At 37.8% G+C, this 23,394-nt stretch overlaps 1 protein-coding gene across 1 annotated transcript in view; it reads right to left on the reverse strand.

Moving 5' to 3' along the window:
* Positions 1-23,394, reverse strand: part of LOC126251929 (endothelin-converting enzyme homolog) — a 630,006-nt gene that overhangs the window by 73,773 nt on the left and 532,839 nt on the right. The window contains exons 7-10 of the mRNA XM_049952681.1: positions 8,173-8,300; positions 7,875-7,978; positions 6,039-6,166; positions 1,053-1,151 (exon numbers count right to left, since the gene is read on the reverse strand). Of these exons, the coding sequence (XP_049808638.1) occupies positions 1,053-1,151; positions 6,039-6,166; positions 7,875-7,978; positions 8,173-8,300 (459 nt within the window). The remainder of the gene's footprint in view (positions 1-1,052; positions 1,152-6,038; positions 6,167-7,874; positions 7,979-8,172; positions 8,301-23,394) is intronic.

Below are 23,394 nucleotides of genomic sequence, written 5' to 3' on the forward strand. Positions count from 1 at the left end.
CACCAATTTAGTATTGGACGGCAGCGTGGAGGGTAAAAATCATAGAGGGAGACCAAGAGATGAATACAATAAACAGATTCAGAAGGATGTAAGTTGCAGTAGGTACTGGGAGGTGAAGAAGCTTGCACAGAATAGAGTAGCATGGAGAGCTGCATCAAACCAGTCTCTGGACTGAAGACCACAACAACAACAACAACAACAACAACAATTGGTTTTGCAACAAAATGATGTTTACTATGTGAAAAAGCATTGGAGACCTTAATTTACAGACAACCCTCATATCAGCTATGCTACAATTACTGTGTAGCATTCTACATGGACATGACAGGTAACCAACAGTCTACCTACATGACTGTTCACTGCTAAACAGTGGTCAGTTACAAACTTGACTGTACAGAAGCCGCACATGATACAGCTGCTTCACTACATTTACCATTCAGATACTCCCTCCCAGCACAAGTTTCTCTGAATTATGCAGGAGGGAATTATCTCTCCAGCATATCCTGTGTTCTTGCAGTCTCCCTGACTAAAACTTCGCCTACCAGTTTCCCACTGCCTCACCTTGCCTTCTCCCTTTTCTCTTCTGTCACTGTCTTCATAACTTCTTTCATCTTGTTGTACAGCCACTGTGTTATCTGTGTTTCCCATCTTGCACAATCTCACTCACCCTCCCTGCCTTGTGCAACCTTTCCTACCACACCCCCACATCCATCAACCCAGGCAACTGCTGTCAATAATTGATAATCAATAATCAGTATCACCACCACCCTGGTATTGTGTGTCCATGTGTGTGAAAGTGTGTACTTTAAAAGAGCCAGTGCTTAAAAGCTTGTGAACATGGTTTTCTGTTAATATCTCCTATAGGTGAATGAATACATATTGTTCCAGCCAAGAATTTCCATTATTCCTACAGACTTCAAGTAATTTTGATACGTCTCAAATTTTATAATTTATAATAACATAAAAGAAGACATGTAAAAGTTATTTTATTTAAATATGAGCAAGATTTAAAGTACTGTTAGCAAAAAACTACATCCCTGAACCATACTCACCTTCTCTACAGCAAGTCGCTTTAATTCTGACCCATACCATGACGCTCCGAGTAAACTGTTTCTCACAATTGCACGTATGCTGTCAAACATTTTACTAACCTGGAATAATACATTCATTAGAAGCAAAAAATTAGTCCATATACATAACATGTACTGAAAGAAACAAATCAAGATCTTTATTGATTTCTGGATGAAACTTATTCAGAATAATGGCAACGAATTCATGTCTGCACAACGGTATCTTAGTTACAAAGATAAAACTGATTATCAAAACTGATACTATCAGACCAACATAAATTATATTAGTCTGCATGTTTCCTTACATCAAAAATATGGTACTTCAAATCAGAGAATGTTTCTACACAGCCACAAGATACTGACAACACGTTTCCTGTTGAATTTATCGTCCTGCACTAAAAAATGTAACCACACTGCTGCTACTGCACAAAAATAAGAAATATGTCAATACAGCAGCTGATATGGCTTATTTTCCAAACTGACCAGTGTTATTTTTCTAAAAAAGTTGGCTAACAAAGTTATTTATTTATTGGAATGTTGCACAGTTAATGATGTGAAACGTGTCAACTGGCCAAAGCTTATTTCCATGAAACAGCACAGTTTTAGAAAGCATTGTTTATGTGAAACTCTGCTTGCCCTTTTCTCACACGATATACAGCAAAGTATGGGTGATGGGCAACAGGCAGATACCATACTTCTACATTTCTGAAAAACATTTGACATGGTACCCCACATCAGAATGTTAATGAAGGTACAATCATACAGAATAGGTTCTCAGATATGCGAGTATCTCGACAACTTCTTAAGTAATAGAACCTATTGCATTGTCCTCAGAGTAAGTGTTCAGTGTTCTTAAGAGACAAGTGTATAGTCAGCATTGCTCCAGGGAAGTGTGATAAGACTGTTATTATTTTCTATATATATATAAATGATCTGGTGGTCAGGGTCGACAGCAGTCTCCAATCGTTTGTTGAAGATGTTGTGGTGTGTATGGAAATGTGTCGAAGATGAGTGAGTGTAGGATGATACAAGATGACTTATGTATGTCAGCTGGCTCTAAATGTAGAAAAATATAAGTTAATGTGATTAAGTATGAAAAACAAACTCGTAGTGTTTGGATACAGCATCATTAGTGTCCCACATGACTCAGTCATGTAATTTAAATATCAGGGCATAATGTTGTAAAGCAATATGAAATAGAATGAGCATGTGGTGGTAGGGAAGCTGAATGATAAATTTTGGTTTTTTGGGAGAATTTTAGGAGAGGACTGCTCAAGTGTTCAGGATCTGCACTAGTTTGATTTACGGAAAATATTGAAGCATTTCAGAGGTGGGCTGCTAGATCAGTTACCTGTACTACTGCCAAGATACATTTTGCGTAAAGACAAAAAGATAAGATATGAGAAATTACAGCTCTTATGGGGGCATATAGATAGCTATTTTACCCTCGCCCTATAAGCAAGTGGCACAGGAAAGGAAATGACTAGTAGTGGTACAGGATGCCTTCAAGCACACACCTTATGGTGGCTTGTGGAGTACGTATGTAGGTGGTGTGTGTGTGTGTGTGTGTGTGTGTGTGTGTGACAGAGAGAGAGAGAGAGAGAGAGAGAGAGAGAGAGAGAGAGGAGAGAGAGGAGAGTTGCTCTTTCCACAAGTTTGTTCCCAAGGGAAGACTGCCATTAAACAAAAACACAAATTTATTTTCACATAAATTATATTCGGAAATGACATCTGACACGTTCTATTCCTCTCTCCCGCAGACACACTGTGGGTTCCTTCAAAAGTTTTTCTTTGTTAATGTGGTCTGGCATAGTATTGTCAAAACCTAATTTAAATAAATGTTAACCCAACTGATTTATTTCTCATATATAAAAACAGAATCTGTCCTCCACAGTTCTGAAAGTAAAGTTTACAACTGACTCCACATTACAGATGTAAACTAACACTTCCATCACCAACTTGTTCTACATGAAAAACAACACAATTTTTGTCTTTTCTTGTACAGCCCCACAAAAATATTTATTTTCTAGAAACATTGTGGAGGTCTGTGAATTTCCAGTATCAGAACCATGCTCTTTGAGAGTGCTGATTACATGAACAACCTTCTCTGTGCAGTGTAAACTTACATATGTCCTCTGGGTGGACATGTAAGACAACAAATAAAGTCCTAACAACAGTGTTTCCAAATAAGTTGCAACTTAAACGCAACTTACAGCAACATTCATGAAAATTGAAATACCTGAAAGTATGACCCAGATTAATCAAACACCAAAGAATGTGTTGAACAGTGTACAAGAAATAATCAATTAAGATACCAATGATACAGTGTATACATAATTCCAGTAGCAGCCTCTCTTTTGCGACCAGAAAAGTCTATGTTATGCCAAGACTAGTAAGTGAAAAACTGGAAATGTGAAAGCAACTGACAGTATGTCTTGTCAAAGGGTACAACAACTGCATCTGAGTCACTCCCAATGGGTCTGAATGATTAGTGCAGCTTGTAGAGCATTTGCCGCTGTAACAATAATATTTTTATTATTATTTCGAGCTTTTCCTCATTACAGAGGCTTATCTCCAACATAATACTTTACTTGGAAATTACAATACAAACAATAAACGTTCTTAAACTATATTCTCAAAATATTTCTCCAGGTGTTTCGATCTTGTGTGTCTTCTTCCTCTGCGCCCATTCTCCTCATTGTGTGCTGTACATTTTGGAGCCAGGTGGACATAGGTCGTCCTCTTCTTTTTCTCCCCTCCGGTTCCCACTCCAGTATCAATTTTGGTATTCTGGTTTTCTCCATTCGTTGTACATGCCCGTACCACTGTAATTTCTTCCTATCCATTACGTCATATATTCTTTCTTTTATTTCCATTCTACTTATTACTTCGGTGTTCCTTATCTTTTCTTTCCTGGAGATTCTTGCCGATCTTCTCCAAAAGTCCATCTCTAGAGCTTGTAATTTTTTAATGTGCTTCATGTTAATTGTCTAGGTCTCTGTTCCATACAGAACCACACTCTCTAACATGGATTTGTATATTAATTTTTTAGTTCTGCTCATTACATTCCTGCTCCATAAGACTGAGTTAAGCATCCCAATGACCCTCCGTCCGCTACTAATTCTTTTATTGATTTCTGACTCTGATTTTCCCTCGATTTCTAAAATGGATCCCAAATAACAGAAAGTGTTTATCTTTTTGATTTTCTTTCCTTCAATGTATAGCTCATCTGAATCATTAGTCAACTATTCTGTTTTTTGGTAATTAATCTTCAAACCCCAAGTTTTGTATGCTACTGCTAGTTGATTGCACATATAGTTAGCATCCTCCCCATCTTGTGCTACGACTACTTGAGCATCAGCAAATAATAAATGATGTAGGTAAACTCCATCTCTTATTTCTAATCCCATACTATTACATTTACGAGACCATGTTCTAAGGCTAATATCTATATAGATTATAAATAATGATGGTGACATGGGACAGCCCTGTAAAAGGCCTTTGCTTGTTCTAAATTTCTGTGAAAGTTTATTACCAGAGTTCAGCAATTTTAGGAAATCGTGGAATACTTGAACCTGGATGGTCAGACAAATATTTGAACCACCGCCCTCCTGAAAGAGTCCAGTGTCTTACTACTGCACGACCTCACTTGGTTGGTGCATAGGAAGAAGTAGTCAACAGGTCCTTTATGTGCTCAAACTTTTCTAATTTTACCATGACTGTAATTTTGTACAGTGTTTGTAAGGAGAAGTAATATATTCGTTGCCTAAATTCTTGAAAACTGCCACATGTCACACCTTGTATTTTTATGTACTGGTTTAGCTCTTCAAACGAGCAAGAGAATCATCAGAATATACAGCTGAAAAGTTGGCTGATGGCATTAACGATTGTGTTTAAAGCTGGCTGACAACTCGAAGATTAAAGTGGTTGTACCACAGTACTTAAACTTACGTTTAAAGCATAGTAGTAAATGCTGACATTGACATCATCAAAGAATAATTTAAGTACTATAATACAGCCACTTTAACCTTTAGAGCTGTCAGCCAGCTTTGAAACATAATCTTTGTTGCTATTAGTCAACTTTCAACTGTATATTCTGATGATACTCTTGTTCATTTGAAGAGTGAAACAAGTAAATGAAAAATACAAAGTCGATTTGTGGCTGTTTTCAGGAATGTAGTTTTAACAGTCACTCCCTCCTGTGGGCAGTGCCTCCTCCTGCTATATTCCTTGCCTTTTTTGGAATATAACATACACACTCAAATTTCTACAGGAAACTAAATATGGTGAAAACCTCTCTTGTAGTGTTTGCCACTAGATTTGTATGAGCATCTCCATGATGCTTTTATGGTTGCTACATGATCCTCAAACAAAATGCACTGCTCTTCTTTGGATCTTATCTGTACTCTTTATTAATCTTACCAGGTATGGCTACAGACTGATGAGCAATACTTAAGAAATGGCTGAAAGAGGAAAATGTAAGCTACCTCTTTTGCAGATCAACCACATTTTCTTAGAGTTTTCCACGGAATCCCAGTCTGTCATTTGCCTTCCCCACAACTAACTTTATGTGGTAGTCCAACTCAAAATGACTTTAGATGCATCTTTAATGGTAGTAATTGTTTCCAGTAGTTGACTGTCAGTTCTATATTCATACAGTAAAGAGTCTGCCTATTATACACAACACTTTACATTTGTTTACACATTTTGCTAAATTTTCTGGCTTAAGACTTCCCTGTACGCAACAGTATCAACTGACTCATGGAGTGTCAGATGTTATCCACCAAGTAACTTTACATATATCACTCTCAGTAACAGTCCTGCATCACGTCTGCGGAGTATGTCTGACACTATTTTCAAAGTCTCCAGTGATAATATTAATTTTTGTTAATGATGTAAAATTTAAATTTCATGGTGAATAAATTCAAAGTGGGCAACTCAGCAACCATAATTTTCAACAATACTAACCTCTGTCTTTTCCAGTTCTCTTTCATCTTCATGGAAAGTGTTCTCCACCATGGTTGCTAGACCAAAACTCATAAACTTCTCCACAGTCTCCACACACATTTCCCATCGTTCAACAGGTTCCTGAACGCCTGTCACAAGGAGGAAATGATGTTATTTAGAACCAAATAGTTATTAATTACACGTAAAAGAAGTTAAGAAAAATTAAAATAACTGGTATTTAAATGATAACATGACAAGGGTCGTATATTAATTATGAAAACATGGGCTGGAAATGTTTATTCCACAAAAAATGTGAACTATCACTTCAGCAGGATCTGAATAGCTCATGCTACTAGTCCAACACCCTATGGTGTCATCATATACCGCAGTACTTGTGCCATAGTCATCATCTACATGAGCACTATTGCTCTCATAAAGAACACTCCTTCATGCAGGCTAATTTAAAAATATTTGACTACCTCTCATGTGGAATAGAGAAATCAAGCCCAGTTGGAATATGTGTACCCCAACTATCTGCTTGTAGTGTTATATGTGTAAAAGTGGGCAAAAGTGTCTGAAGTGTTTGCAGATCATGTAACTGAGATGCTACTTTGGTACCAGCCCAGTATTCATCTAGGGGGATGTTCACCGAATGGATTCTACCCACACCTCCACATTCCCGAAGTGCTGAAAGGAACACTTGCAAACATACTGAAGAATTCTGCATGATAATGAGTTGTCACACAAATGATCCACAGAACATGTAAATAACTAACAAATCTGAGTCAGTAGCTTCATAACAAGGAAACTGTTTAATGGTAAAGCTCAATGATTCTTACCTGTCCCCAAAATCCACAATGCAACCAAAGCATCCACAATTAATCAGCATCTCTCATCATTTGCATGTCCTGTTCTGCTTTATATTCACTGTACATTATTGCCACCTCTACTGATTGTCATATTTTACATCTTTCAAAATCACAAAAGTAACTTTGTTTGTAGGCAAAAGTTAGACCTCCGCAAAAGGTATGCTGGATGAAAATGACACACAAAGCAATTGCTGCCTTTCTTAATTCACCTCTCCCACATTCTCCCATCTTTTACCTGAATGATTATACAATTTGAAAAATCAGTTTTTCAGTAATTCTCAGATGGTGGGGTGGGGGGTATTGAAAAGGATCTACTCAGTATTGCAATCACTGGAGACCTATTTTTGTTAGCATCATAATTCTTTCATTACTTACCAAATAAAAGTAGCAAGCCCACTATGATACAGAGAGACGATGATATTAAAATAGGCACAGAACCCTAGGTGAATACTGGGCTGGTACCAAATTAGCATCTCAGTTACATGATTTGCAAAATATGAATGGGCAAATGAGGGGTGTGGTGGTGGGGGTGGTGATTGGGGGGGGGGGGATTTGAACAGGAAATTCAAACTGGTTTTCCTTCTTCATATGTGACAAAAAAATGAAATGTAAAGCAAATAAACAAAGTAATAACATGTACGTAGAACAACACATGAATTTGAACTTACAGTAGAAAAATATGGACATTCTGTATTATGTATCAATTAGCACCAACTGTCCACACACTACAATGATAATACTCATTCACCTCCACACGTCTGTTCAAAAGGATTTAAACTTTGTAGCTCAACAGCTGTGCAACTGATGGAGTTAGTGGGAAGGCTGCATAAAAATTAGTCCCAGAACTTATGGACTGCACTTTGTATTCATTATTTCTATTAAGGAGTTTTACAACATCTACCCTTTAAAGCCACTTCAGTTTTATTATTACTGATTGCATATCAAATAGAAAATGTTAAAAACTTGAACATGAATTTGCTTGTCATACCTGTTAACTGAATATTGTAATTGTTGTAAACAGATCTAAAACTGTTCGACAGATATGGCAGGTACATGACAGTCAGTTTCCACAACATGTAGTCATTCAATGAGCTGAAAGAAGATAATACAATATAATTTAGCAGAAGTATTCTTACCTATAAACACACATTACAAATTATCAATATGAAACCTAGAATTATCAATATAAATAAAGAACTGAAAATAACTGCAATTATCAAATTGTAAATTTGGTTAAGCCTGGTAGTAAACAAGAGCACAAGTCTGCATGTGCGCAGTTCCCTCACCTGCGATCAGTTGTTGACAGGAGCATTGAAACCTTGTTCAAGTAAGAAGGGGCCGTAACAATAATTTCCGTTTTGTCTGAAATTCTTGCCCTCGGAAACAGACCTTGCAGGATGTCTTGCAAGGGAATCTGAAATTATATACAGACTCATAATTTTGTTTCTGGTTCTAAATTAATAAACTTTTCAGGATGAAACAGAATGCAACAATAAGTATAGGTCTTAGTTACCAATAATACAAAGTGCAGGATAGTATAACAACATTTTATAGCAAATGATAATACAGTGAATAAAGCCAACAATTTCTTCATCTTTTGAATTATTTATTCTCTCTAAGTAATGAGAGATTTTGTGATTCCTGTACACTAATGCCTACATTATCAAATTATAAAGAAAGTAGCTAGTCTGCTGACAAGTGAATGGTTCATTACACATTCATACAAGGATCAAACATTTAAAACTGGATAATACAGCTACACATCACATTCCTTCTGAATCTACCCAAGAGTTTTATGAAAATAATTAATCTTGAACCATAAGATGAGTCAACAATTTCATAGATTTTTGGACAACATGGTTGTGGAGATGAAACAGTGATTAGTATGATTAATCAATTATTCAAAAACAGTCTTAATTGCATTTATTATTATTATACCGCCAACCGGTTTCAACCCGACATAGGGGTCATCTTCTGGGCGTTTACACCATTGGTCGACTGCTGGTGGTGTCACTCCTGTCTACATAAGGGCAGGAAACTGCTACTAGTGAGGCTTATAGCACGCATCTGGGATAACACGTCTTGCTGGTGCCTGCAGAGTCTAAGTCCGTTCTCAGCGCGTTACGTAATCAAGGTCACTCGTTGTCTATATAAGCGGGCAGTGCATGCCAGCGGAACCATTCCACTGTGAGCTCTATCTGCAACAGCATTGAAGCACTATGCCTCGTCGACATGTGTATCATCATCGCCGCCACCGCATGCCTGTCTACAAACTTATTATTAGCCTCGAGAATAAACAAACACCAAGTCCTTTCATCCATATATGTATTTTTTCATCATTACTAACTTTTCTACAGGAGTGGGTATACAAGGTAAAAGGCATATTACTATACACATAACTAGATCTACTTTGAGTCTTTGGGTCGATTCCACAATGACAGGTTTTGTAGGCGATGACATCTCACCTTTCATGTATAATGATTCCCGGCAGGAAACCAATGGTGTAAATGCCCAGAAGATGACCCCTACGTCGGATTTAAAGCGGTTGGCGGTATAATAATAATAAATGCGATTAAGACTGTTTTTGAATAATTGATCAACGATTTCAGTTGTGCTACCTTTTGTCTAAAAGTAAACGATTAAATGTAATTAATCAGTCTTATATAGGCAAAACTGAAAGAGATACTTAGGGGGCAGAAGTTCCAGGGATACAATGAAAAATAAGTAGCCATTACATTACTGAAGAGCGAAACTTCTCATAGCTGTAAAGAGGTATCAAGGAAATAATTTAGAACACTCTGCTGTTTTCACATCATCAATTAATCCACCCCTCAAGTAATTTGTATAATTGTTCCATGACACTTGGAGCACTCAATGAAAATTTTATTAATCAGCTACAGAAGTGAATAAAAGCAAGTAAAATCTATGTATATACCTTCATTACTCCCTCTAATACACCCTCATCCTTTGAAAAGACTAGGTGTTTCATATAGATTTATTTTATTTTACAAGACTGAACCTTCTACATGAATGAATATAGAAATTAGGGATAAATTTTAACTTGCACTTTGAAATTTTAAGATATTCGCACATCTGCCCACTTGTTCATTCAAGACAGATTCTATTCAGCACTTTCTTGCATGTAGCACATGGAAGTCTACTCACTGTATCAGACGATAGTGAACCCTCATGTTTCTGTCTGGTATGTTCAGTGGCAAAGTTTGTCTTTCAAATTATACAGGATTTAATTGCTACAAGGCCTCCTGATGGTGATAAACAACAATGTGTGGAGCTTTGTGAATTCACCGCCTTACACCTTTCATGTATAATGATTCCCATGTTCAATTTAAATGGAAAAGTGAACTGTCACAACATAAAAATACGCAAATACAGCAGCCACAGACTATAGTTGAATGCAAGACACATTGTACAAAGCTTCACATGTTTTTTGACATTTCACGAGATAATATTTATAACCTACTCATTCTTGCAGAAAAGACGGTACCAGGAATCACATACCTGGATATATTGGAGATCTGGAGTTTTCCAAAGTTGCAAGGACATGCGAAGAACTTCATTTTTCAACAGGACAGGGCACCATAACATTGGCACCTGCATTTAAGAGCTTTTCTTGACAATGAGCTGCCTCATTGATGAATCAGCCAAAAGTACAGATCTCATATAGCAGCACTTGCTTCCAAGGTCGCCCAGTCTCAAGGAACATGATTTTTTTTTTCCTAACTACTTTGTGTGAACAATGACGCCACATAGTAACAGCAGTGAATGTTGTAACTTCTACCATGCTCGCTACAGTATAAGTGAGTTAGACTATATGTTTGTGGTGCATCTAGTGGAGTGCACTCTGAACGTTTATGAAACATAAATGATAGCTTTGATCATAAACATAATTGTAAAAAGTATCCCAAGTCTATAAGTGCATCTACTTAAAATTGAACAGATATTTTGAAAATAAAAACATTTTAGTCCTACGAAAGTTAAAATTCATCAGAAGTTTCTATCTTCCCTCATGTAGAAGATACAGTTTTTAGAAATTTGATTAATCTTGTAGAAACTTTTTTCCTGACAGTTTGTTTTAAGTAGTGTTATGGAATTTTACTCTCAGCTATTAGCCTATTGTTATTTCAAAATCATTTCCTGCACACTGAGATTATGTAATCATGATTACATTTAAAGAATAATATCCCATAAAGAGAACATTTTGGAATGTGGAAGTATCACAATAATGTAAATTTTACTTACTTATAATACTACAGAATGACTCAAAATTATAAAACGTTATACTGAAAGGAACTAGTATGTATTGTATACAGTGTAATGTGGCACAACCCAATATCAGAATTCCCAACCAACTTTTAATCTGCTTCCACAAAAACAAAAATACGAGGGTTGCCCAGAAAGTAATGCTCCGCATTTTTTTATCCTCAGCTGAAAACAATGTTACAGAAGCAAAATGTTACCTATGTATTATTTGAAGTCTCCTGAGTTAGCATGCCAAGTTTCCATCACTTCAGACAGATAGCGTAGCTGCAAGACAGTTTCAAAATGCCGTCTGTAGATGATGTACGTTACATGCAATATGCCCTCATTGAATTTCTCACTGCAAAGAAAGAAACTGTGGGGAATATTTACAAACACTTGTGCAAAGTCTATGGAGCAACTGCTGTCGACAGAAGTACAGTTAGTCATTGGGCACGGAGGGTGAGGTCATCAGCAGGCTGTTCGGTGGAGCTCCACGATTTGCAGCAGTTGGAGAGACAATCTACAGCTTCACACTTGACCTAGCCCCCTCGACTTCCACTTGTTTGGGCCATTAAAGGATGCCTTTCATGGAAGATATTTTGAGAACAATGAGGAAGTGATTCACACAGTGAACCACTGGCTCTGCCACCAGGACAAGGATTGGAACCGAGAGGGCATATACACCCTTGTTTCGCCCTGGAGGAAGCCCACAAAATGGGATCTGGATTAGGTGGAAAAATAGGGTGCATAGGTAAAGCTCCATTCTTTCATGTCTGTAATTCTCATTATGTTCAATAAAGAATTGTTGGAGAAAAAATATTTGGTGCATTACTGTATGGGCAACCCTCATACTTAAGACACTGAATGGCGTAGTAGTCAGTAGAAACACACAAATTAGTGAGTACATTATGGCACAGTCTAATAGTAAAGTATTCAATAATCATATTAGTTATATAAGCATTAAAGTGGCTGAGTGCCCAGTGCACTGGTTTATATAAGGCTGTTGTGCCGATGTGAGGCAGCCTCTTTAGGCTGGCCCTAGAGGTGCTTGCTGTTTAATTACGCAAGCTCACTATAAAAGGTTACAGCACTCTTTCCCCCTCAGGGAAAAACTTTTCACCCTAGAGATGTCCATGCCTACACTGGAAGAGAATATGGTCTGACATGGCACAGGCCTGGACAGGCGCTGTGCCCACTCAGGCAGCACCAGTGATGGAGGCGCCATGCCGTGTTGATGTCCACATCTGGGCAGGCGCTCAGCGACGGAGGCGGCATAGAAGACAAAGGTGATGGCAAATGTGGTGGCAGAGGTGGCAGCACCATTGACAGGGGCTGTGGAGATGGAAGCGGCCTGGTGCCAACTAGTCTGCCTGGCAATGGCAGCACCCAGAACAGAGACGGTGCAGGAGCTGAAGGGGGGACGGACCACATCGCAGGGGTAGGTGTAGATGGTGGAGGTGACCGTGGGGGTGGCAGGGCCTCTGTCACGTGGTCATTCACATGTGGGCAGAGCTGGGCCTGACACCAAGCCATGATATGAACACAACACAGAGCCAGCAGCCTCAGCAGTGATGGAGAACTGCCAGTATTCAGTTACAGTGTTGGCCAAACACATGGGCTCGGACAGCAGAGCCCAGATGGAACTGCTGTGATATTGGTGCCAATGGATGGATGGGCACCAGCTGGACCAGATGAAGCAGTGTGTGGGGCTGGCAGCTGGGAAGCAGCTCACCTGTGATATAGTTGCCTGCTTGAATGAACCTGTATGAGCTCAAGAACCTATTGTGGGCTTCCTCAGGAGAAGAGTGCATGATGTACTTTTTCATCTGAGTTGTGAAAATACAGACCATCCATTTGGTCTCAACATTAGACTCAGGATGAAATGGAGCAGAAGTAACATGCTGAATGCTATTGAGACAAAAACTGTGAGCCACTGTCATTTCAAGCACATCCTTCATCTTCAGAATCAAATCAAAGTCACAAGCACTTAAGTCTGCGGAGTATGGTGGATGATAAAGTGCTTCCCAGTCCCATCGACCAAACAAGCAGCCACAGCTTGCGCTGTATGCGCCCACGCACTGTCATGCGAAATTATGGGTGGGTTGCGCAGAAAGTGTCGCCGCTTCTTTTTGCAAAGCTGGTCGAAGGTGATGCTCCAAAAACGAACAGTAATACCTCTGGTACATTCAGTCTTGATCCATCTCCACTGTTCCTGTTTCATAGTGAGACCGTTACGTTAGACCGCTCGCTCACAAGTGACTGTGTTTCCCTCGATTGTGCGTATGCAGATGACGTGGGATGTGAGAGTCCATTTGCTCGGAGGTAAGGTAGGTATGTCAACAACGTGTGCTATCAGTGACAATAGCAGATTCCATTGCATAATGTCTCCAAAGCAGTGTTGCCACTATTTAAGCTCCAACCTACGTAACACTGCACAACACAAAATCAGGATTCCCACTAACCAACTTTTAATTTGCTTCCGCATACATGAAAATACTTAAAAGACACTGAGTGATGCAGTAGTCAGTACAAACACACAAAATCAGAGAGTACATTAAGGCACAGTCTAACAGCAAAGTATTTAACAGTAACATACACATTAGATTGGCCGAAGGCCTGGTGCGCTGCTTCAGATATGGTTGTTTTATACATGGCGCTGCGCTTGCTGCACCGTCTGTGCCAATGTGAGGCAGCCTCTTTAGGCCGGCCGTGGAGAAGTGCACTTGTTTAATTATGCACGGTGACTGTTTAGGGTTACAAGAGCATAATTACATACTAGGAAACTAGTTTTAAGAAACCTGTGAAGATATTCAACGTAGTTAATGATGTGAGCAACAGAAAGTTAGTAATTTCAGTCAAATTCCATTACACTGCTCACAAAGCATTAACTGTTCTGAAAAGTTGCTGAATGTGTATATATGTGCATATGTTTCCTTCCAGTACCACTGTTTAACCACTTAAGTATATGTAGTGATTGTTCTTAAACCTCGTATTATAAATCATATTGTACATTATTTTCCAATAAAAGGGAAATATTGCTAACCACAAAGAACACTGATGAATTTGCATGATCTAGGGCTAATCTAGATATAATACTTGTAACTGATTACACCATAATATTACAAGAAGTTTGCATTTTCCACTTTTGCTGTAACAATTTTATTAGTAAATGTCAAACTGCCAAACCAACGCTACAACATCTGTGAACCGATATGGACAGAAAACAAAAATTCACAGACACTGAAATTTCAATATGTAAGACACCGTTTTCTATTACAGAACAACAAAATCAATTGAGAATCACCTAGAAGTCTGAAACTAGTTGTGAACTAATGAAATTATTACAGTGAAAGTGGAAAATGCCACCGTCTTTTAACAAATTCATTACTGTGGTACCAACTAAGATGATATCTGAAGAGAAATATTATGAATATGGATATATTATTCCTTTTCATAATATTGTTACATTCCGTACAGTATTTTCCATTGTTTAATATTTAAAGAACAGAAGAATCAAATTTTGGCACTTCAAGAAACACAAATGATGGACAATAACACCTAGGATTTCGGCAATTATCATCTTTTTAAAAGTTAAACTGATAAAAGAATACTTAATAATACACTACATCTGGGAGTTGATTTTGCAGGCTCAAAAAATATTTTAAATTCAATATTGGAGGTAAAACCCATTAATAATAGACTAATGACAATTTCTCTTAAACGTGCAAATACAGCGTACACTGTAATTGATACCCGCATGCCAGTCAATGACGATAACCGTAAAAAACCTGAAGAAGTTAATGAAGCTTGGGAAATGATAGAAAGCATCATCTCAGAAGTTCCCTAAAACCATGTTAAAAGTTTAATGGGTGATTTTAATGCTCAATTAAATAAAGACAAACAATATATGAAAACGGTGGGTGGATTTCCTGCACATAAATGGACAAACCAAAATGGCCAAGGCTTACTGAAATGTGCAAAAATTTTAACCTTAAAATCATGTCAACACATTTTAAAAAGAACCCTTCTAAACAAAATACTTGGCAGGCACCCAATACATTTATTGGGGAATTTCAAATCAATCATGTAGTGATTTCATAACCTAAATACAAAGAAATTTTAAATGTCCAAGTTAAGAAAGGGGCTAATACTGATTCTGGCCATTATTTAATGTGAATAAAAGTACAACTTCAGTCTCAAAAAGAGTGGAAAACAGCCATAATTTATCCACTGCATAAAAAAAGGGATAGAAACAATATTAATAATTACTGAGGAATCTCTCTTCTCCTGGTCACAAACAAAATTCTACTGCAGTGTTTACTTGATCGAGCCCAAGAACAGTTATAATCTAAAATCCTGTCCGGAACAAATTCTTAAATTGAAACTAAGCCTTAGGCAGCAGAGGATTTCTAGTAACAATATTGTATGTACATTTGTGGATTTTAGAAAGGCCTACAACTCAGCTGATTATGAATCTTTTTCCCAAATTTTAAAGGAACAAGGGCTACATAATAAAACTCTAACATTGATTAAGGAAACGTTAACCGACACTAGCTCTAAAGTTAAATTCATGGGAGAAATTTCTAAACCCTTTGATAGAAAGACTGGTGTTGGACACTCCCCATTACTGTTTAACTGTGTTTTGAAAATGATAATTACAGAATGGTGAGAGCAAAAGTCAAATCATCTTTGCAGATGATCTGGCAATCGTAACTAGAGATATTACCACAGCTCAAAAACAAATTGAAATTCTTAAAGAAGTTGTGGAAAAAGTAGGCTACAAATATCATCCAAAAAAATGGAATACACGATATGCAACAAACAAGCACCAAAGTTTCTGAACACAAAATAAGGAAAAATAGAAACGGTTTCTCAATATAAATAGTTGGGGGTAATCATACAACAAAACAGTCTGGAAAAAGCAGCAAACAAAGTTCACAATAATAAAAAAATAAAATAAACTAAATAAATAAAGGGGGCAACTGCATTCAGATTAACAAAAAATATTTATAACAAAAAATCACTTTCTAAATTCAGTAAAACTTAGGCATTACAGCACTGTTATCAAACCTTAATGTCTTTAAGGGGCAGAAACTTGAATTTTAAATAGCAAGAGGGATATTGAAGAAATTCAAAAAGAAAGAAAGATTATTAGGAAAATATTAGGTCCCAAAATTACTGATTGAGAAACTTACAGGCTGAGAAGTAATATGGAAGTAGAATAATACACAAACACACATGGTGACAAGAGGAAACAAAGACTTAAATTTTATGGCCACATTAAAAGAATGGCTACCACTAGGTTGACAAAACAAATAGTAGAATTATACAAAAACAGATGTAAGGCCAAAACAGAGCCACTTAAATGGTTTACTGCAATAAGGAGGATCTTAAAAGTAGCTGGTATAGCTCAGGCAGATGTTGCAGGCAGAAAAGCATTCAGACAAAAGATATTTGATTGGAAAGATGGACAGAGGGAAATCAGAAAATGGGCTGGGACACCATGATCTGATAAAAGAAAGCTACTTCATTCTGAAAATATGAAACAAATTTTGACACAAAAGAAGGCCATTGACAGATTGTACCTGGTGTAGTCCTATAATAATAATAATAATAATTAAAAAGGAAACACAATTGAGATTACTATAAAAATTTCATTTCTGCACGTATAATATCCTCAAAAAAATTATTCCTTAATCATTAGTGAATGATTGTACACAGAATAAGCTAGTTTGTTCATTCTTATATCACCTATACTTTTTAGCATCCAACTGCAAATATAGCAGAACTAGGAGCTTCTGTATAAGTCTACCATGTGTGTCTTCCAATTCGTATTTTCTTGTACTTTTAGATGAAAAAACTAAACAATTCTTATTTCTTAGAGTACACTGTTTGAGTAGATTACAGTTAGAGCAACAGTGAACATAATGAGTATCACCAAAATTTAATAATGAACCATCTGCTGAAAACAATCTGGCTTTTTAATAAAGGTACAAGTAAGAAAAAGCTGTTCCCAACCTTAAGATGCACCAAAGCGAGTAGGAGGATTCAACTGACTTACAATCTAACCATGATGTTTTTTTTATGATAAAGATCCTCAAGCTTGAGACAGAATCTGTGGACTGAAGAACAATGTCAAATCTGAAGGCAATGTTAGGATGATACTGTCTCACATTTATGCTGTTACAAACTACACTATTGCCAGATAGCTTGTTTTGCATACTGCAATAGTTTGCCACAGGTCATTATCCTTCACTTCTGGCTACACTTCTCTCATTGCTTTCTGAAATATTATTACTGACAAAGATGCAGTATGCACAGATTCCTAAATATGTAATTTTTCATGGACAGCTGGGGCTTTCTTTTCTTTTTTGATACTGTAGATGTGCAGTGAGTAAACCTAGAGAGTAATTTCCACAACGTTGGGTACATCAATGCACTGACTAGTGAGGAAGCAGGGTCCCCTGGCTTAGTACAGATGATATATCTGTGGTCTGGACTCACAGCAAAGAAGAACACCTTCATTTCATTTAATAGCTTGACTCCTTTTCCAAATTCAAATTCACTTGGTCCTTTCCCAAATTCCAAAACACCTTCCTTGATGATATTCTCCATCTTGTTGAAGATCACCTCCAAACCACAGTTCATGTAAAACATACCAATGCGCAACAACACTTGCACTTTGACAGTAGTTCTTCCTTCCACGTCCAATGTCCCTTCCCTACAGCCTAGACATGTATGGTACACTTATGTGCTCCACCACCAGACCCCTCAGCACCTACACTAACAACCTCACTTAGACTTTCCTTTCCCATAACTACTACACGGAGCATATCCCCAAACAAATCTCTTGGACAGCATCCTCCTCACGCACTCTGATTAATACAATTCTCACTTCTAAAAAATTCCAATGTAGCCTCCTATCACCCTCCTAAACTCTAACATTCTTGTCAATTCAGACAACATTACCAGACACTACCTCTCACCTAAGGTTCACATCTGTGCAGCTGTTCCCACTGTAAAGCCTACCCCTTGTATCCATCCACTAGCACTTACTCTGAACCTTATTGCTAGTAAATCCTGCAATATAAAAGGCATAGAAATGTATGAAACCACACACACTGTTTCATATGGAAATGATCACCAACGAACTGTCTGAGCTCATGAATGGGCATAGAATACCTATTTGTGTTGGGAACATTAACTACCTAATTGCTGAGCATGCTCTGCAATACAACTCGAGGGTCCTGAATCCCTACTGCACTGTATGGACTATTTAGATCCTTCCACCTGATACTAGTTTCCCTGAACTCTGGAGCTCTCCAACATATCCCTCAATTCCACTAACTTCCTCACTCCCTTCTTTATTCAATTAATAACTGTTTTATTTATTTATGTACTCAAAACTTTCTTAACTGCATGGACGGTTCAGTGTCAGATGGTATAGCATGAACTGAACAATATTTCCATGAGACTGCTGCTTCTCATCCTCAGGTGCTACAGATGTATTGCTGTTGTGGTTCACCAAATTGTGTGTTGGCTCACTACAAAAGTGCTGGCATCAAGAGGAGGACTATGAAGTCATCTTAGACAAATTCTGGAAGACATCAACATCCAGAGCCTCCTCCTGGAAAAATGGGCCGTGGTCTTCGCACGTGTGGTGTGGGCAAAGTGTGGTTAGGCAGGGTGTTTGTGCCTGGCTCAACTACGGGTATCAGCATGGCACGGGTATCATCACTAGTGGCACTGAGGAATCACTGGCCACAGACAAAAGGATACAAAGAGATTAACAGGTACGAGGAATCAAAGACAGGAGAGATAAGCCTGAAACCAACATCTTTCATCCACAAGCACTCTGGCCCCGTGGCTTCTGGCCGCACTTTCCAGTGCCATGCATATGAAGACTGCAGCACATTTTGCTGGCAGGGGATTCTAGATGTTGATGTTCTCTATGATTTGATGACAATGATGTTTTATAGGCCTGCTCCTTGGTATTTGTGCTTTTCTAGAGAGCCAGTGCATAAATTGGCAAACCACAACAGTAATGCATTAGTAGCACCTTAAAATGATGAGCAGCTATCTCGTGTAAATACCATCTGACACTACATCTAGGAACCATTCAAGCAGTTATGTTGAGAAAGCCTCAAACAGCACTTTCTTAATCACTTTTCTGACCAACGTTAACACCCCATCTCCTCCCTTGTTTCTTCTCTCTCCTCTCCAGTATTTAAATGAACATTTAATTTGGTCATTTCTCTTTATCTTGCATTGCAATCTTATGTTTGCCACCCAGTCCTTATATCATCTCTGGACTGAATCTGACACAGTGCTTACCAGTAATCTCTATACTGCTTATTTGCATAATTTTGTTCTCTGAACACTAACCTTCAGTTTGAACACAGATTCCTGTTGTCTGCATTGTTTATCATACTGAGGTAACAAAATCTTTTAATTAATCGGTACATGATTAAGAACTATTTGTTTATTTCATGTTATAAACCATTTCCTGTATTGGTGTCTGAAGAATTGAGCTATCAGAGCAGCAGAATATTGCAGAAGTCCATCAGAAGACTCTCACATAACCAGAATAATTCTTGTCTTCACAAAATCTATAAATTTTACAATTTTTATGGGGTTTTGTTCCTGCAAATAGAACTAAAAAATTCAGGTCTCTAGAAATATTTTTTTTTTTTTTTTTTTTGTTATCTTTGCGTGTATATCCTCAAGAACCTGGCAATCACTTACAATGTTGTTCCCAAAATCAATTATCTGTCATCTCTTATACATCCTTCTATGTCAGAACTAACTGCATGTAGTATTCGAAAGAGCAGGTAGTAGCCCTAAAAATGTTATATTTAATGTCCTATTGAGAATACACTGTCAAATTTTTAGTATGTGCCTCTATGACATTAAGTGTCAACATAAAAGTTGGTAGGCAATGTATTACTTCAGGCACTGAGCACGTAAATTCGTTTTTTGCTTTGGATTGAGAAGCATATACCCTCACAAATTTTAGTTTAGCTCATTTGTAATTTTTCTTGTCAGTAATGGTATGCCTGAGTTAGCACTGTCAGCATACTACAAAAAGCATCTACATTGTTTACAACACATGATTTTGCAAACAACATGTGATTAAAGATTTGATAACATAATATCTAATTTACTGATTTTTTCTGCATCTTTTGGCATTGTTTTTCACATGAATGGAATGTATGAATAAATCAAAATCAATTAACAGTTCAAATTTTCTCAAGCTTTCAGCTGTGTCAAGTTGTAAAACATCCAAGAACCTTCAAATGAGTACTTCTCAGCTTGGTGACGACCGAGGAGCTCTCATCCAAAAGGTCATGGATACTCAACCACTTGAGAAGGCAGGAAGCTCGAGAAACTTTTATTAGTTGATATAACCATGACTTTTATTAGTTGATATAACCATGAACCAACCACTTGTAGATTTTTTGATCAGCCTTCAAATGTCTGGCTCACATTATAGTTTTGAAATGATATAACACTACTGTCACTTTTTTGCAGCAGTTTTCAAACATCCATTTTATTCCTCCCACGAAAAACGAACCATTCAATGTAATGTGCCCATGTGGGTGCCGAGTTCGAAAGTATTTGCATTCTAGTGAAACTCCATGCATGCCATGTTCTAGTAAGGCAAGAAGAGAAAACAGCTGCTCTTTAGTGTCCTTTTACATATATAGGGTGCTTAACTACTATCGGTAGAGGAAAATCAAACAAGAAAATAATCCTAATAAACATAGGTCTGGAATCTGAAGGATTCCATCATACAATATATGCCTGTTGTATCAGTGCAATCATGAGAATGCTAAAACACTGTTAATATTTAATGCTACAACTTGGGTGATGTTCCTTATGTTGAAAGGATGCATATACAGTATATGCATGCTGGTGCACTGGCACATTTTCACATGGCTGTCGGGGAATATGTAGCATGAATCTTCGACAACACACTTATCGGTCATGACTCGCCAATGTCATGGCTTCCCAAGTTCCCCAATTTGAATGCATCAGAATTTTTTGTGTGAGGATATTTAACAGTTTTGGCATATTCTAGTCTTTTCGATAGTGTTGAACTCTGTGAACACAATATGGATTATTGTCAATATATTCGGAAAACGCTTGCAATTTTTGAACATGTACAGGCATCAATGAAGAGGCATGCTGATACCTGCCTCCATATGAATGGTGACCATGTGACCACTTGTTGCAGGGTGCTTGTGTCCTCAAGTGCACAGGGACTAGATGCTCCTTTACTCAGCTGTAATATGTCACATCAGGGAAACAACTGGTTTATGGACCTATGTTTATCAAGATTACTTGCTTATTTCATTGTCCTCCACCTGCCCCTTTTGTTCATATCTTTCATAATCTGATATCCTTTAGATCATTGGTGCTTGCCAAAATATTTTGCCCCCCTCCTTTCACTGACACCTCCCCATTCATCTTTGTTTCCCCATGTCCTCACAATGGGTGGTTCCTCCCATCCTGGGCTCCGAGTGCTTTCTAACCTTCCCCCAACCTATCCCTCTTTCCTCGAGTGGAGAATGAACTAATAGTTCCAAAAGCTAGGACTATTGTTTTCCCTTTTAATGTGTGTAGACAGTAATGGAATTTCACCTTCTGAAGGTATGTTATAGACAGCCTTTCTCTCTCTCTTCGTAATTTTATAGTCTTCTTAAGAGAATTTTCCTTTCAATACAATTAATTTATGAGTCAAGTTGACATGGTACGTCCACATCAGACATCTTTTCCCAGGCTACAACAAATTATGCACATTTTCCGCTCTTTGGTGGGGAATACAGTGTGAATCACCCAAAACTTGCACCACAAATATTGCAGAAATGGAAAGTGCTATTAATGTGAGGTTTTCATACAATGGATTGGTGGTCAAGGGATCATATTGTTAGCCAATAAACAGGTTGTAATAATACTTAGAAAGTGAATTTTGTACAAACATTTGCTTTTTTAAATGGAACAATTTGTAATGACATTAACAAACTAAAAGTAGAGTAAATTAGAATGTCAGTGTTGTTTGTAGCACGATTCTACTGCGAGTCATTCACGAGATATGTATTTTGAAAAGTTCATACATTGACACTTGTACAATACCTGTGGTAACACACACTAAAGAACAACACAAGAGTGTACACTAGTTATATGGATTCTAACTAGTAGCGAGACATCACATTACAGGTTGTGTTCAAAATGACCACTGGCAGCAGCAATACATGCTTCCAGTCTGGTATGGAACAGCTCCTGTACACAAGCTAGCATTTCAGTGGACATGTCCAAGCAAGCTGCAGAAATATGTTTTTACATATCTTCAGGTGTAATAGATATGTCCTTGTAGACAGTGTCTTTCAGCTCTCCCCAGAGAAAAAGGTCTACATGCGTCAAATCTGGGGAATGGCCAACCAAGGTACAGGTCCTCTGCATCCAATCTAACATTTTGAAACAATTAATGAAGACATGTGCAGTATTTCATGCACTATGGGCTGGAGAGCCATCATGTTGGTATCAGAGGTTCCTCCTAGTCTGCAAAGGAACATCATCTAGCATCCATGGAAGGTGGTCTGTTAGGAGGCTATGATACTTGTGTGTGTCCAGTGTTCCCTCTATGAAAAATGGGCCTATGAACTGATGGTTCACTATACCACACCACACACTGAAACTCCATGGATGCTGACACTCCACCTGATGAAACCAATGGTGATTGTCAACATACAGTGCATGTTTTGGTGGCTTACCTGGCCATGTTTGGTAAACCAGGCTTCATCACTAAACATGATACTTGATACATCTTAGGTATCCTCTCTTAATACCCATGTACAGAAGTTAACACGATTCCCATTATCATTTCCATGCAGCTCTTGATGGAGAGAGATGTGATAGTGATGGAACCTGTGTCAATGGAGAAGGTGTAGAACACTTTGCCTCACTCATGCCACTTCCTCATGTGATTGTGTAAGAGCTAACATGTAGATCGACTGCCAACAGCAGCAAGAATATTAATTTCCTCCTCTTCCGTCCCACCTGTTACACTATAATTTTCAATAACCGGTTGAAGAGGTTGACGAATAGCTGCAAAGATTGTTGACATCTATTGGGATATCTTGCTGCATACACCATACAAGAACAAGCTGCATTCTTCCTACACTCTCCATACACCATGAACATGTCAGCTTTTTCTGCACTGGTAAATCTCTGCTTGGACAATCAAA

Source organism: Schistocerca nitens, chromosome 4 (assembly GCF_023898315.1).
Source record: "Schistocerca nitens isolate TAMUIC-IGC-003100 chromosome 4, iqSchNite1.1, whole genome shotgun sequence".
NCBI lineage: Eukaryota > Metazoa > Arthropoda > Insecta > Orthoptera > Acrididae > Schistocerca > Schistocerca nitens.